Source organism: Hermetia illucens, chromosome 2 (genome assembly GCF_905115235.1).
Source record: "Hermetia illucens chromosome 2, iHerIll2.2.curated.20191125, whole genome shotgun sequence".
Classification (NCBI taxonomy): Eukaryota; Metazoa; Arthropoda; class Insecta; order Diptera; family Stratiomyidae; genus Hermetia; species Hermetia illucens.
Window position 1 is genome coordinate 191,039,113 of NC_051850.1, and position 16,196 is coordinate 191,055,308.

The following is a 16,196-nucleotide window of genomic DNA, read 5'->3' on the forward strand; positions in this document are numbered from 1 at the left end:
AATTAAAAAACGCGAGTTTCAATGTTTGATATTTTTCTTTGTTTCATCATATTTGCATCTGTTTTTTCCATACATAATTCTTTAAAATACTTTTCAGTATGCGTTGTGGTAACAAATTAGTAATGGATTGCAACTTAAATTATAGATTACTATTTTTTGCCTCTTCCTCGTGTTTCAAGCTTATTACAACTGATATGATTTCATAAATGATTTGCGACTTTTTCCGGCTTAAAGCTGTTTAGATTTCAGGTGAAAGTACTTGAAAAATTAAGATTTAGTATTTCTAATTTGTTGCAAGAGTATTTCAGCAACATAAACTTCCTATAGAACCTTCCTTCAAAATTATAACATGCCTGATAATTAAAAAAAGGTAGACAAAGGTACACAAATGCGCCAAAAAATAATACCTTAATCAGATAGCAAGTGAGTCTCACATAATTCATAGATATATATTCATCAATATTTAGTAGTTTCCTCAAGATTCAATAATGTTACTCTAAAAATGCAACAATTTTAAAAAATTTCACTAAATACTTTGAAGGCTCCATGTGTATACTTTTTTATTCACTCAATTTACTTTATAATTCCCGAATTCGCTTCTCTCGAAAAAACTCTGAAACAATTTACTTCTAAATGAACGATGTTTTGTTTATTGACGAACACATTATGGTATGATTGGTTTATTCGGAGTGTACTTTTATTATACATATTAGCAAATTTAAAGCAACTGACATAGAAAACTATGAAAAGAATTTAGTTTTCAATAATTCGAATGAAACAATGTTTTCGTTTACTTTACTTTTATACTAACTTCGCTTTTACATCATTAGAATTTACTGAATAATATTCAAATTGGTGATCTATTACGTTATACTTAATTTGTGCTTTTTGTAAATGTTATTCGGATAGGCTCTAAATTTCTTGCAACGATGTTTTCATTCATCCTTCTCAAATCAGCATTTACAACATTATGAATTCCATCTCTAACATTCAATTTTCTCTGACTTCAACCTGACTCTCGTGATAAGATTCCTCTTACAAGGTCGACGCAGGTGACACATTATGCGGATTTCCACTTCTGGCATCGGCCCTTGTGAAAATAGAATTTAGAACGAATAATATTAAATCAGCAATATCAATAAACGGCATATGCTTAAATACAGACTGCTGCTGAATACAGACAGTATTATAAGAAGCTATTGGCTTCGTGAACTTAACACGAAAGGGAAGGTGTTAGTTACTTCCCGTTTACATGAAATACATTTTTTTCTGAGGTGGCCGCCATCGTCAAATTGAAAGATAACAGATATTCATTAGCCAAAAAGATAAATTTCATAGTGTTGTGTGCAATCGTAACGCTCGCATATATCAGGGAAATTTAAAGTAGTCTAGAAAAGTAATGCTTACATTTGTCAATATATATTATCTTATCATTAACCATACAGTCTTACCTTGCACATTTCGTGATAAGATAACAAGCGGTAAAATAAGCTAGAACATTATCACGTAAATGAGAAATCTATATATTATGACACTTTTCATTCTTTTTCCAGATTTATGTAAACTCTAACACCACTCATTGCTGTGGTCTTCTGTTTAGTTTCCTTGCTTACTTCTCAATTTTCCTTTTAGCATGATGAATCCACATACGTCAGTTTCTTCTGGGGATTTATTCTCTTCTTGCGTTGAGTTTATTGCTACTTTCCAAAATACAAAAACCAACAATTTTTACACGCAATATATTTCTTTTCTTTAAGATTTTCATGACCACTGGCAGCACTCTTATATTTCACTTTCCTCAGTTCTACCAAGTTATCTATATTCTTGAAGTATTATTAAATGTATTCCGATTACTCAATGCTAGGTTTATACCTCAGTTTAGTTATTCAACAAATTAAGGAATACAAACAAAACATTCTACAGAATATTGAAACTAGAACTTTTGTGGGCTGTAATTGTTTTTTTCAATTGGGCACATTACTCAACTTTTCCGCGACACTAATGCAAAATAATTTGCAGATCATTAAAACAGGGACTTGAAGGTATATTTCCGGGTTCAAAGGGATTAGCAAGTTACAAAAAATATGAATGTGGAGTACACAAAATTCGATCGGACAGTTTTCCAACATAATTTCAATATTATGCGTATTTTGTAAGGAATGGTAACTGCCATATCTCCAGTAGAACAACAAACAATACAAGAGATTAAGGAAGAGATATCATAAGAGCTTCTTAATGAAAAAATATGTTGATCAAAACAATCAATTTCATTAACACTAATTATAAGATGCTTTTATATTAAGATATAAAATGTAGACATAACATTGAAATAAATTGCTAGATTCTAAAGTTACTATATTATGCTGCTAAAAGGTTTCGAATGTTTTTTGGTGTATTCTCTTCGTTTAGGTGTTTAGTAGTATAGCGAAGAGCATTTAGGAGTGGTTCAGCTTTTATAGCTGGTTGTGCTTGCAATAATCGAACACATCCTTTCACATCAACATGAGCACCCCGCGCAAACGCACCTATCGGATGTACGTGATCGTAGAGTATTACTAATCCGACCATTACTCTCAGTACCAGCAAATGTGTTTCTTCCCGTTCTATTTGTGATAATAACTTTCTGTGTAAATAGTAAACGAATATTAATTATTGAATATGCGACACATTATTCACTCATAACAGTTACAAAAGATAACGAATATTTGCATCAGAACAAAATTTGCATTAAACAACGTTATCACCGAGCTATAGTTTTTATATATTATATTTGGATCCCCCAAACCTTGGTCAAATTTGTATTTGTATAATAGAGACAGAATATAATGCCCAGATGAGTTGGGAGATTCCAAATATCACTATTTGCAAATAAGGAAAACTATCCAAAGTGCAGTCGAAGTTACTATTCATCATAAACTTACGGATTCTCCAGCATTCGCAGACAAACTTTTGCCATCGTTCCCAGCGTTTCTGTTGTATTTTCTACATCGTCCGCATTATCATGAACAAATTTTGATGTTGCTTCGCTGAGTACCTTCAGCATGGGCGTCGCGTGTGCGTAAAACAACGACATACGATTAGCTAATTCAGTTGTTACAAGCATTTGGCTAGTGTTATCAATTCGCTGCCTGCTCACTATTCTCCGATAATAACTAAAATCATTCTGTATGGCAGGTGTCTTCATCTGAAACAAGTAAAAATGGTATAATCGATGTCATGAATAAATCGTAGCGAGTTTAGTATGTCAAAAGGGCACGTATGATAGGCATCATGCGATGATGACGCGATGACCAACACAATGCGCAAATATTATTTTGATGACTTTCAATAATAAAAGAGAAGCTCATTCTAATCACATCTCAATCATAACTTTTTGGCAGAAGCTCATTACATATTATCATTTGATCTCCTCCTTTTAAGGGGTAACACCTTGTGTTCATCAAATCAAGGGTAATTTTCTACAATTTATCGAGGAAAAACGAATTAATATTTTCTAGTTCTGTCTTTCCTATATGTTAATATTATATAAGGTGTAGACCCTGATCCAAATAGTTTGTCATACCAAGGATTATTATATTTCCGAGTTGTCACAATCTCGGCAGATGCCGGAATTTATCTAATACTAGCACGAAGTGCCAAGCATTTAGGCTCGTACGATCCTACCTTTAAACTCTAAAACGGGCGTTGGTGGTGGTGGCCTGTGGTGGGTCAATGGGAGAATCGGTACAGAACTCCCCGCAATATCGAGAACATCAAGGGAAGCCATGAGGGATTTAGGTACCATACCTGTAACTGACAATATTATCAGAAATACAGTACAGTGTTTAACGTGCATTGCCTTCGACTTCTATTCATCGATCCGCTCTTGGTTCGACTTCATCCCACTCAGAGGATTGAAAAATCGATCCTCAAGTTAAGTGTAGTTAGTTCACAGTCTGCCTTACAGACAGCCGCATACAAGGGACTCGCCTGTTCTTTGCTGTGAAAATAAGCGCCCAGCGAGTCGAGTCATCCGCTCCACGGCAGAATTTGGATGATGCATTCGGAATTTGTACATAGTAGTCCGTATCCGCCGCTGGACGTTTTCCAAATCGGCCTTCGTCCATGGTGATATTCCGAATGCATAAGCCAGTGAAGGGATAGCGAATACATTCAATGTGCTTATCTTATTATTAATATAAGATTTAAAGTGTAAGAGGAAATTATTTCAATACAAAATGGGCATGCAAGGACTTATGAAAAAAAGCTCCTTCCTCTTTGGAGTGATTTTCATTTTTTGAAAATACTAATTTTTTAAAAAATGGCATCGGTATGAGGCATGAAGTTAAATATTAGCAAATTGGAAAAATCCTACGTACTTCACTAGCAAATGTTACTATAAAACTGGATTTAATCGGTCGAAAATTAGAGGAGCTAAGTTTTCGCCTAATTCGAAACACATCGTTTTGAGAAAGACACCAGACAGAGAAGGCCATACAATAGATCTTTATGCCCCTCATCCTCCCTTGGTAAAAACTTGCTCTACAGATTTATCTAACTTCTTTAATGAGGGAACGCTCAGATTGCGTGCCGTCAGATTTTGGGCAAAAGCTACAACTATCAAATCCCATTGTAATACTAAGTTTATTCATAACTTGCATTATTCCATTATAGGCATCATTGAAATAAATTTCTGCAACGTTCGCAGGAACATCGAGGACAGCTTTTCTGATTCAAACAGATTTAGGAGTCATTGAGCATACGATCGCGTTGAAACTTTCGTTACAATTTTGGATTGATCTTTCCAAGCAACGCATTGTCATCGTTATCCTCGCTTAAGTCTTTGTAAATTATATTTTACAATGCTGTACCAACTAGTGATTACTTTCGTCTTCTTCGATTGCCTTTTATAATTGCCAAGCACACGCTGCACTCCAATCCTCCATTCAACAAAGCCCACCGAATTTAAAAGATTTTATACAAATAATTCAGGATCTACTTAGGACATTATATATCAATTCCTCATTACTCTCAAACATAAATAAATAAATGCATCGAACGACCAATACCTCACATTCAATTATACTCGATTAACAAATACGATTTGAAAAAATAAGTGTATCAAAATTCGATTACGCCCTTATACAACATACTCAGCTCACATATGAATACACCTAGTTACACCGTCATTTATCATTCCAGTAGCACTCTAAATTTACTTTCACAAATATTCATACTATCATCCGTATTTGTATGAATTTAATTCCTATCCAACACACGTTTTTAGACTATCAAGTTTGCGAACGTCTATAGTGACATGACTGAAAGTACTGAAGTTTGCTGACCATAAATATTTGCCCATATTTTCTCTCACTTTAAATTCAATCCTCCAAAGTATCTCGTACACTTTTTAGGGTTAATAAGCAAGCAAATTCCTACACTGCTTATTTAGAAAAAAGATTGCTCACGCATTTCCGACAAGACCTTAGAAGGGCCAAGGTTGCAAACTTTTACATAGTACTCAGTGCTTGAATAATGTTAATTAGGATACGAGGATACAAATCGGAAATGTTAAACAATCATAATCTGAAATAATTTAACGTATGTTAGTCATGAAACACCAAGAAATAACACGTCCAACAACCAAAAGTGTTATTTAAACAATAAAATCATTCCATCAAATTGCATGTTCGACAAAGGTAATCTTATAGCTGACTAAAAAAAAATATAAAAATCATATTATGATTTCAATGGCCTCCTTAAAGCATAAAATACTTTAACAGTATTAATTTTTTCCGAATACCAATTGGAGTATAATTAGAGTTATATCCAGTAGTTGGTATATTAGTTCTTCAGCATATCAGTCGGGCGTTTAAAAAAGACAGAGCAAGTCTCCTATTATAAGACTGCAATGTGCAATTGATGGTATCCAATCCCCTTGAGTAAATCATTTGAAAACTTTGCATTAGAGAGAAATTTTGGGCGGATGTTCACTTTTCCGAAAGTGCTGTCAAGACAGGAGCAACACCCACAGCACGTAAGCATGAAAAATGGATCATTTCTACCCAATATTTACCAACAACCATAATTACTTTTTCTTTTCATAATATAAAAGAAATCTACGAACCTTATATTCATCAAATTTCAGGACGAATTCCAATATTTCTGCAAGTTGTTTGACTAGAGCCTGTTGAGTTTCCAAATGCTGCGTTGGATTTAATTTACCCCCAACAAGTTGGCCCAATAATTTGGGTACAATTTTCTCCAATTCCAACGAATGTTCATAGCATCTTTTTAACTTCACTACTAATGGTAATACTGCATTCCATGCTTTTTCCTGGCATTGCGGTGAAGGATCTGCAATTGCTTCTCGTATTTCCTTGCCGGCACCCTGAAAAAAAATATAATTCATTTTTAATAAACTTATTATACTCTCAACATTAACTTCAACATATAACTGTAATTTATCATTGGCGGCTGACTGCAGCACTGTTTCTAAACATAAATTTACCAGTTGCCGAAATTCCTATCTTCTTCTTTTTCTTCAGTCGGCGTCTTGCCTACAAGGGGGGCTCGTCGTGTTAATGCGCGAAGCAATTTCATAACGCAGTTTTCCATTGGCTGATAGCATTGACCCGAGATATTTAAATCGCTCAGTTCTGGGCAGATCACTGCCGCTGACAGTAATTGTGCCTGTTTCATTCGGATCGGGCATCAAAAATTCAGTTTTATTTAGATTCAATCTGACACCATGTTGCATGAGACGATCATTCCACTTTTGGACAAGTTGCTCGAAGTCGTTTTTGCTACTAGATGCCAGGAAAACATCATCTGCATAAAGCAGTGTATCGGGCGCTGGACGTTAAGTATCCCGTGTAATAGTGTCCATAACAAGAACGAAGAGGAGTGGTGAGAGGGTGCTTTCTTGATGAACTCCAACAGAGACATGAACCGATTTTGATACACCCGCCACACTTCGAACTTTACTTTTTGGATCGTGGTAGAGCAATTGAACCCAACGCACGAGTTTTTCTGGCACTAAGTGTTGTCCTAGAGCATACCAGATAAGTTCGTGCGGCACCCGGCCAAACGCTTCTCTAGATCCAGAAACGCAATGTAAAGAGGGCGACGCTTTTCATGGTTTTTTCTCAATGAGTAACTGCGCAGCGTGTATTGCGTCAGTAGTTCCGCAGTTCTTGACAAATTCGGCTTGAATCCTATAAGTTGTAAGAAACTGTGCACTAGAATATCCATTTATAAGGTTGCAACATACATATTGGATCAGGGCCTTGAAGTGTGTTAGAGCACTTCATTCAAGACTGCAACGGTACACTACAGTACACTGTAGGAGGCAATGTGGTCAGCATTATGCTCGCCCGAGATTATTACCCTGATTTGACTCAGGTACTCATTCACAGCTGAGTCGACTGGTATCCGACGTCAAATCACGATACAAATCTCACTGCCGCCAGCGAGATGTTAACCGCGATCTTCCGTGCGACAGCTTTGTGCTCTAACCACTCAGCTATCCGAACACACCGGATGATTTTTGTAATTTCTTAGTTTTGGAGGGAGCTAGGAAACGTAGTAAAAGTAATGATTGGTGAAGGGGAATGACCAAAATGTTCATTCGAAATAATTATTGTCATCAGATAAGAACAATTCTGCTGAAGCTTGCCGTCGACACGTACATGCATGCCTCTTCACTTATCAATTTGGGAAATTGGTTTTGACACTTTCGACATTTCGGCCTCTCACGCAGCATGTGCCTTGTTGCACATACTTCAGAAAAAAATCAGCAGAAATCTTTTTTGTCTGTTCCGAAAGGAAATTTCGGATGAAGTGAATCGCTATCCCCCCAAGGGACCCAGTTTCTTTGGAGTCAGGTTTGAATTGTGATGATCATTTCAACGTGAGTTAACATTTTTTAAACTTTAACTCCAATCTTAATTGATAATATACAATTGAGTTAGAATTTTGTGCCACCATGAACTTATTTAATATGTGTTTTATTGTTAGGAATTGCTTTTTAATTTATCGAAAAGAAATTTACCTCGTAGCCAGTAGTACTATTATGGGGGAGATGAAAATAATGCTCTTTTCAGACACTCTTTCGTATCGACTCAACAAAGTCGGAGAATCGAAAAGAATTGACTTACCGAAAAGAGTCATATTTCTCGCGACATATTACGTTGAAGTCCTGCAAATATTTAATTACCCAAGCGCCTGTATACCTAACAGATTAACCGACGAGCACATTCATCGAGGTATCCTTGCCTTGCATACTTACACCAACAAGTATCGATCAAAGACCCATATCATGCAGGAGGGCTATTCCGAAGAAACTAAGCTATTATCCAAGAGACATATGCCTGCGGAAAATGCCACGTGCTTCATCGAGGAAGAAATTATAGAGCAAAACGAACTTTGCCCAGGTTGCATGTGGTCGCCGATACTTTTTCTTTTCGTTATTAGTAACGTAACATAGTACATGGAAAGTAATCGTCATTGTTGCTCAAAAGCTTTGTGGTCGTGTCATCAGAGTATTCTGGCCTGAAATAATTGCTAGTGGAAAACTTGGTCGAAAGAGGAAGTGACTGTGGATAGTCACATACCGCCGGTTCTGCCATGAAATGAAACCCACGAGTGGGTCGCCCTACAACTAACATACGTGGCAAATTCCCGGAAAATTGTGGAGAGAGCTAAAGTACATTGGCAGAAACTGACAGCATCATTTTCAGTTGAATTGAACATATATTTCAGATAATATTAACTTAATGATACAATTTAGTGAACCCCATCAATGCTACCCGATTTTACAATACCAACATTTACTTCAGTTTTCATAGTTAAAAAATCAAATCAACACTTCGAAATTTTGTTTTTAATTTTTATAGAGGCTGTATTACAACTGGTAAGGAAACAGGGTACTTAATATAAAATCGTTAGCTTCCTGTAAAATATTTATTTGGCGTTCAAATGTCCAAAGCAATCAATTTGAATTCCACTGGTAGCAGCTTCAAAAGCAGCAAGTGCAGTTATTTTCGAGGCGCACAAAGGTCAGATAAATCAACCTAAATCCATTTTTATTAAACACGATTAAATAATGAGATAACAAATGCGAATGCGAGTGAAGGGAGCCGTGTCTCATCCCGATTTTCATTACATTGCTTTCATCTGCACAGTCGTACAATACTTAGCAACTTTTGCAGCACAATGTGAAAACTAAACATTGCTATCCGAAAAATATTGCATATTGAGAATTAAATCAAATTTAGAATAGAACGGTATAAAGAACACGATTCTTAGCTGAAAGGCACGATACATGAAAAATCAAAAATATTGGTCTGTTGAATTTTTCGTCGTCATCATTAAGCATGGGGTGTACTTGTTTGCCATCTTCAAACATAAATCAATAAAAGTTTAAATTTTCTTTATTCTTTTCGATGTGTAGTATTTTTTTACTCCAAAAAGGAAATACCCGCTTTTGCAACATCTATTATCAATAATGTGACATAATTCGGCTTGCCTTTTCTTGGTATAATTTTGTAGTTAGTAGAAATAAACCTTATTAATATCGGTTTCCAATACCCCTGCCTTATACATTTTACACGGGAATAGCTGAACCGATTAGCATGAAATTTGGTAGGTGCAATGATTTAGTGTTGAATTAAAGAGTTGAGGGAGGCTCCCATACATGCTAAGGGAGGCATAAAATTGTTTTCTCCAGATATAGCCGTAAAAATGCTTAAGTATCTTATTTCTTTTAACATCAGTTTTGTAAACAGAAATGAAAGAAGAGGAAATGCAATGAAAATTCCATATTCTCAAATAATTCTTTTCTGACCCCCGCACTCCTCTCTTTTACAAACAAAGTTAGAAATAGATATCTTTCGAAAAGTTTTAATTGAAACCTTTGATTCGATGTTTTCAACAAAACCTTAATAAAAAAGTTCAACATCGGGTCAACAGCTCGAAAGTAAACTAAGGTCTGGGTTTTCATGTTTTGTGGAATCGGGTATTGGGTCTTTTCCAATCCATCTATTCCAAAGACGTCAGCTTAGAGGTAATACACTTACTTTTCTCTTTGTTGGCGAACTATTTTTAAGCCTCCACGATCTGATTTTGCAATTTTCGTTTTATCCGTACTTTAATGTTGCCATGGTTTCTCCTGTTACTGGTGTAGAGAATAACACATCCCAAAGGCCGTTGTTCAGAACTATCAACTTTTTCGGAGGAAATTCAATAGATGTTTTATTAGGAATCGTTTCTGATGCTTGTAGTCTTTAATAGTAAAAACGTGTATTTTTTCTGCTACAAAAATTTTTATTTCATGTATCTTCAGTGCTTCGACAAATAAATTATTGGCAAGGAAACGTAGGTTTATATAGAGAATTGGCATCAATAATAATAACTTATATCTCCTTGCCAATAATTTATTATGCAAAGTATTTTAATTGATAAATGACTGGAGCGGGTTTTCGCGCTTCCGGTACATTCCTTTCAGTTTTTTGATGATACCCTGGTCCATAGGTTGGATTGAAGACGTAATCTTTGGTGAGAGATACCTCACTTTGAAGTCCGGATCGAGCGAATTTAAAGCTTTCGAGACCCTCTCGATTTATTTTTTATATCGATGTTTGTTGCTTTTTCAACATCATAAAGAAGTGCTAGAGATTCGTTACTTTCACTCTTATCTATTTTCCACCAGATTTCCATTTTTTTACCGTAGAAACATTACGTTTGCGCTTGGAAAATGAAGGACTCGGCGTTGCCGCCATGCACAAATTAATTAATAAGCGAAATAACATACATATGTAACGAAAACGCAAAAACTCAGCATTCACGTGCCTATATGTGCGATGTAAGAAATAGGTACATATATACACCCTATATCAAAATTACGCGGGGGATTTCCGTAACAACGGTCGATGAAACAAATACATGAAACAAAAATTTTGTAGAAGAGAATGTGTTTTCATAATGCTATGCATCAACAAATCAAACTTTGGCATATCACAAGCTGATAAATTTAATCAGTGTCAATTTCAATTATTTCTAAGGGCGAATATCGAAACTCCATGTACAATATGCAGGAATCCAGATTGCAATATGCATTTTTGTTTATTCATTTTTCGAGAAGAAATTTCTTCTGCAACGAAAAAGTATGTGGACAACAATTAAATGACAGGGTCTTTTTGATTTAATATTCAGTTAACTACATCAAAGAATTTCCGGTTTAAAAAACGTGAAAGCAGGAAGTGCCCGCTTGAAGATAACCCATTTCACCTATCAACGAATTTCAATTATTATCGCAGCAGAACTCAACCCCACGAAGTCTAACTTTAACGAAATTCAAATGAATTAAATCCATAAATTGTGCGGCGGGTCGTGTTATTTATTCGAAGACCACAAATGAAGCTCTATGTAATAAATCAAATTATCGATTAGATATTCTGGTCAATAATCATAAATTCGTTCGAGCATTGAACATAAGTCAGATAAAAAAGGGCCAAGTGTAAAGGCAATTATTAAAAACGGTCAGCTTTATATGTATTTTGGTGACAGGTCCTGTGACAGGCCGACCAAGCAAATGTATCCAATGTCGTTAAAAACAAAATGACTGTGTTGAGTCATAAGTCTCGGAAAAATGCTAGGGCGTTCGCCTAAGTCGACGCGGCAGGATGGGCCCCGGTCCTGCCGAGAAATGGGCAAGGGTTCTTCACGCACGGACGGCGTCAGGACATAAGTAAATCAGTCCGAGTAAATCAAATACGTGTCCACAGTAAATATTTGCACCCCCTCTGGAAAGCCTCGAAAAATTCGCATTGATATTCGCGTTTCACAATAATGCTTCCAAAGGCTGGCTATAAACTTCTCTATTTTGGTATCACACAGTCAATACGGTGTCGGCATTGCCATTACAGACAATATTCGAGGCACCATTAAAGAAATCGAACGATTTTACGACCGGTTGATGAATAATAATAATAATAATCGTTGGCGCAACGGGATCAGGGGCTTGAAGTATGTTAGAGCACTTCATTCAAAACTGTAGCAGTGCAATACTGGATTACAGTATCTTATAGAAGGCAATGTGATCAGCGTTGGGCTTGCCCGGGATTATTACAGTGATTTGATTCAGGTATTCATTCAAAGCTGAGTCGACTGGTATTCGACGTCAAATTACGATTCCGTGCGACAGCCTTGTGCTCTAACCACTGAGCTACCCGGACACTACGCGAACGGTTGATGAAGCTCACTATTATAGCAGCTGATCGCACCATTCACTTTTTTACCAAGTACGCAACACAGACAACTCGACCGGATGCCGAGAAGGATGCCTTCTAGCAACTTCTCGATGCAAAAAACTGTAACGTGCTTGCTAATGACAATATCATCATTGCAGGCGACCTTAATGGTGATATGGGTGAAAGGGCAGGCGGCAACATGAGGAACAGGGTTTGGAGGGCGCAAGGAGGATAGCCAGCGTATAGTCGATTTTGCGGACACCTATGACCTTGTAATTATCAATATCAGACTATTGCACTTAAACAAGCCACCAATAAAACAATGTGAGGAACGCATTGACCCGCGGTGCATTAAGTGGGGGCGATTTCCTGAAAATAAATTAAACCATAACCAACCATAACGAATGTGGAAGAAATGAAATGATGAGAAAATGAAGGTCCGTCCGCCTCTACCACAAATTTTTGAATGATAAAACGCTGGCCAGCCGGAAATATACAAGAATGCCAACCGGGAAGCGAAGAAAGCGATCGCTGTTACCTGAGCGGTTCATTATAAAGATCTTTAAAATAAACTTGTAACTCGGGATGGCAAGATAGATTGGTATCAACTTCTCAAAAACCGACACCAATCCATACAAAATATCGAACACTTCTGTTGCGTAATTGACAAGAACGGTACTTTGCTTGTCGATAGATGAGCCGCGACGGATAGATGGCGAGAATACTTCAAGCAAATTTAAACGGAAGAATTTGTTCATTCTCCATTTCCACAAGCATTGCCGACATTGGCAGCAATTCCACTTGTCAGCGCCATAAAAGTCGAGGAAACAATAAAACGAATGCAATTGGGAAAGCAATAGGGCCTGACGACATCTGGGCTCGGAAAAGTCAAGAGCTGGGACCCAAAAATGTGGCTCAGTGAATTCCTCAATCGGGTTATTCAGGATGGTACAACATCATCTAACTAGCAAGAAAGTACCACAGTTCCAATATGGAAAAAGTCAGAAAGTCTAGCAAAATGTTCAAATCACTGTCCGATCCGGTTGCTGCCCCATATCATGAGGATTTTTGAACACATTCTTGACAACACGACATCGTTCAAATAACCGTAAATCAAACCGAATTTGTCAAGAACTGCGTAACTAGTGATGCAATATATGACGCGCAGTTACTCATGGAGAACCACCTTGGGAAGCATCGCCCTCAGTACATTGCATTTCTGAATCTGAATTGCTTTACGCCCTAGCACAGCCCTGCGGTTCTTTTTTGTCCGCCCTTTCCATCTATGGATCAGAGTGTCCAGCTATAAACGACAACTAACGGTGTCTTGCGGTAATGGTGATGAAGATATTGCGTTCATCTTATGGCGTAACATGCCTTGATCACATCCGAAATGAGGATATCCGGCCAATGGCTTGGTACGTTAGATGGTGATTTAAAGGTCTCGCGCATACATCCAAAACAGGCCTTTGATCAAATCATATGGCGGAACCGACCGACGACCCATCCCATTCTACCTATCTGCATCTGTGCTCTTGCTCGATGGCACCAAACCTAATAATCTTAAATGAAGAGCTTCGCGCGGCCTACGGACCAGGTACCGCTAGACGTGTTGGTTAGAAGGCAGAAATTACAGTGGATAGATAGGTCACACTTGAAGAAAAGGCGAGAACTCTATTCTAGATAAACACGCAAGGAAATCCATTATCAGAGAGTGACCGGAGAATGCCTGCTCGGAGCTAAAGAATCTTTCGGCGTGATTTAAGCACTATACCTCATCTAGGGGATATTACCAACCATGTATTAATTATTTTGATAAATAACCAAACATGGAAACAAGCATACGATTCGGTTTTAGTAAGGTCCGTTTTAAAAAAATATACCTGTCAAATAATAATTCTAAGAAATAAAAAGTATTTGGTAAACATAGGTAGACTCGCTTTCTTTGTAATAGTTGAAAGTTATCTCGCATTTACAAAGCACCCCTACTCCTATTTACAACTCTCGGATAGAAAATGAAAACCATAATACCACATTACGTGAATGACCTTCCGCACGGGGAAACGTGAATGCCCACGGCGTGCTCTCGACACAAACCCTAACCGCCAGGGAGAGGGATAACAACATAGCACAAGAATCGTACTTTATCCTCAGTACGTCCGCTGTTCACCCTTTGACATGTTATTCACGAGCACTGCATTACCGCCACACTGTCATTTATAAAGGAAAGTAGTATCCTATGGTTCCCCGCAGCGCAAAAAAGCACGTAATCCAAGGCAAATATCTCTCCAGCTAATTAAAAACAGAAATGTGCAAATTTTTTTCTTCGAGACTCGACAATTCTTCCATGATTCACCCAACATTCAACACCGTATTGCCTCACATATAAGGCTCAACATATACTGAATACGCTCGCGTGTTCCAGCAACCACACGCGCATAGGCACTTGATTCATCACGGCTCGAACAAAAATTCCACTCACCTTGTAGCACTGGATTTCGTCCAAAACCACATCCGACTCTTTCAGGACACGCTCCACTTCGTCATAAACTTCCCTCTCTGTTTCGGTAGGTGCAGCATTTTCAAAATCCAAAAATACATCGTAAGTTTTTGGTGTGCAACAGTTTGAGTCATCACGGGCCAACAAACTTAGCAGCTTCCCCATAATTTTGTGACAATCCGTTCGTCGTTCCGACAATTTGCCAATTCACTGAACACAACGAACGGCGCTAATCACAAGTACTTTAGATTAAATGACCGCACCAACAGACTTCCTTCACTCCCGCAGATTTCTCACGTCACTGCCAATTGCGCCAGCAACCTATTTCAATACAAAAATACGCGAAGCGATCCAGCTCCAAGCAAACCCTCACTGGGATGCTCACGACATCTATACTTTTCCGGTTATTTTTAATCCAACTTTGTATAAACAACGGAGGAAAACAGCGATGGGGTAGGAATCTTTATTCGCACAGACTGATAAGCCAATTCACCTCTAATTAGCAGATTTAGACGGAGCTTGTTTACTTTTGCTTACAACAACGGCACGCTAACGAAATTTGGCTTTTTCAAGTTTCATTCTACTTAAATTGCCACATAATCGCAGGCTCTAAGGATCGGATAATCCTTTGTATTGGCGCCAGAGACCAAGAGGACGCTGCAGGGTGGACGCGACCCCTACACTCCCGTCAATTCTTTCGCAAGAATTCCTGCTCACAAACAACGGATAACTGCAGAGTTTCAGCCACTATTTACACCTTCACTAAATGTTTCGACAATAATTAACTCAGGACTCACGATCAAAACACAAGCAATATATCCAGGCACCCGACAACCAACCATACACCACACACCCTACCTATCGCGCAACCAACTCAACTGTCGTCTGACATTCCTCCTTCTGTATCATTCTATCTTTTCATTATTTTTATCTGGTAACAACTCAACTTTTTAACAGTCCGTACTGCCACATCGAACATGTTCATACTTAATAATATCAATAACTTAAAGTGGACTTACCAAATTGTAATTGTGTACTTTGTAATGGTATTGATAGTTCGAACGAATAATGACTATATAACAAATGATTTAAATAACCTCAGTTATCTACCATTTTCAAATTTTTTTCTTGCCTACCTACGACTAAAAGATATGTGCTGTCATGTCATGCTGTCATGAGATGAGGTTGAGATTTTGAATTAAATCGCGCTAAATTTTTAATTTTCTTAGTGTGCGGCATGGGAAATGTGGTATTCGTGAAGGAGAATATGGACATCGATATTTTAGAAAAATCTGCAGGCCAACGAAGAAAAATTGGATATTTGTCATACATTCAAACTATACCGAGACAGAGACTCGAAAGACAAAGAATGAAAAACGCGCAGGTGGTAGTGTTCAATTGTCTGAAACTACTAAATCGTCTCCACAATCCTCGGACTGCAATATTAGTGAGAACCTGCGTTCGGG

The 16,196-nt window shown here is 37.5% G+C and overlaps 1 protein-coding gene across 3 annotated transcripts; it reads right to left on the reverse strand.

Moving 5' to 3' along the window:
• Positions 1 to 16: 16 nt before the first annotated feature.
• On the reverse strand, positions 17 to 15,620 carry LOC119647617 (CYFIP-related Rac1 interactor B). 3 transcript variants are annotated; one of them, XM_038048656.1, is made up of 4 exons: positions 14,713 to 15,620; positions 6,107 to 6,370; positions 2,922 to 3,184; positions 17 to 2,623 (listed from the first exon to the last, which is right to left on the reverse strand). In XM_038048656.1, exons 1-4 carry the CDS (start codon positions 14,893 to 14,895, stop codon positions 2,359 to 2,361), a joined length of 975 nt encoding a protein of 324 aa, XP_037904584.1. In that variant the 5' UTR covers positions 14,896 to 15,620; the 3' UTR covers positions 17 to 2,358. The 3 variants fall into 3 exon arrangements, with proteins under 3 accessions (XP_037904584.1, XP_037904587.1, XP_037904585.1); XM_038048659.1 differs by having other exon boundaries at positions 15,528 to 15,606; XM_038048657.1 differs by lacking the exon at positions 14,713 to 15,620 and adding an exon at positions 14,262 to 14,487.
• Between the last annotated feature and the right edge of the window lie 576 nt (positions 15,621 to 16,196).

Coding starts and splice junctions, on each gene's coding strand:
- LOC119647617 (XM_038048656.1), bottom strand. CDS start 14,895: ATGGGGAAGCTGCTAAGTTTGTTGGCCCGTGATGACTCAAACTGTTGC. Junction 6,371..14,712: donor ACGAAATCCAGTGCTACAAG/GTGAGTGGAATT, acceptor ATTTTTTTTCAG/GGTGCCGGCAAGGAAATACG. Junction 3,185..6,106: donor TGAAATTTGATGAATATAAG/GTTCGTAGATTT, acceptor TACTTGTTTCAG/ATGAAGACACCTGCCATACA.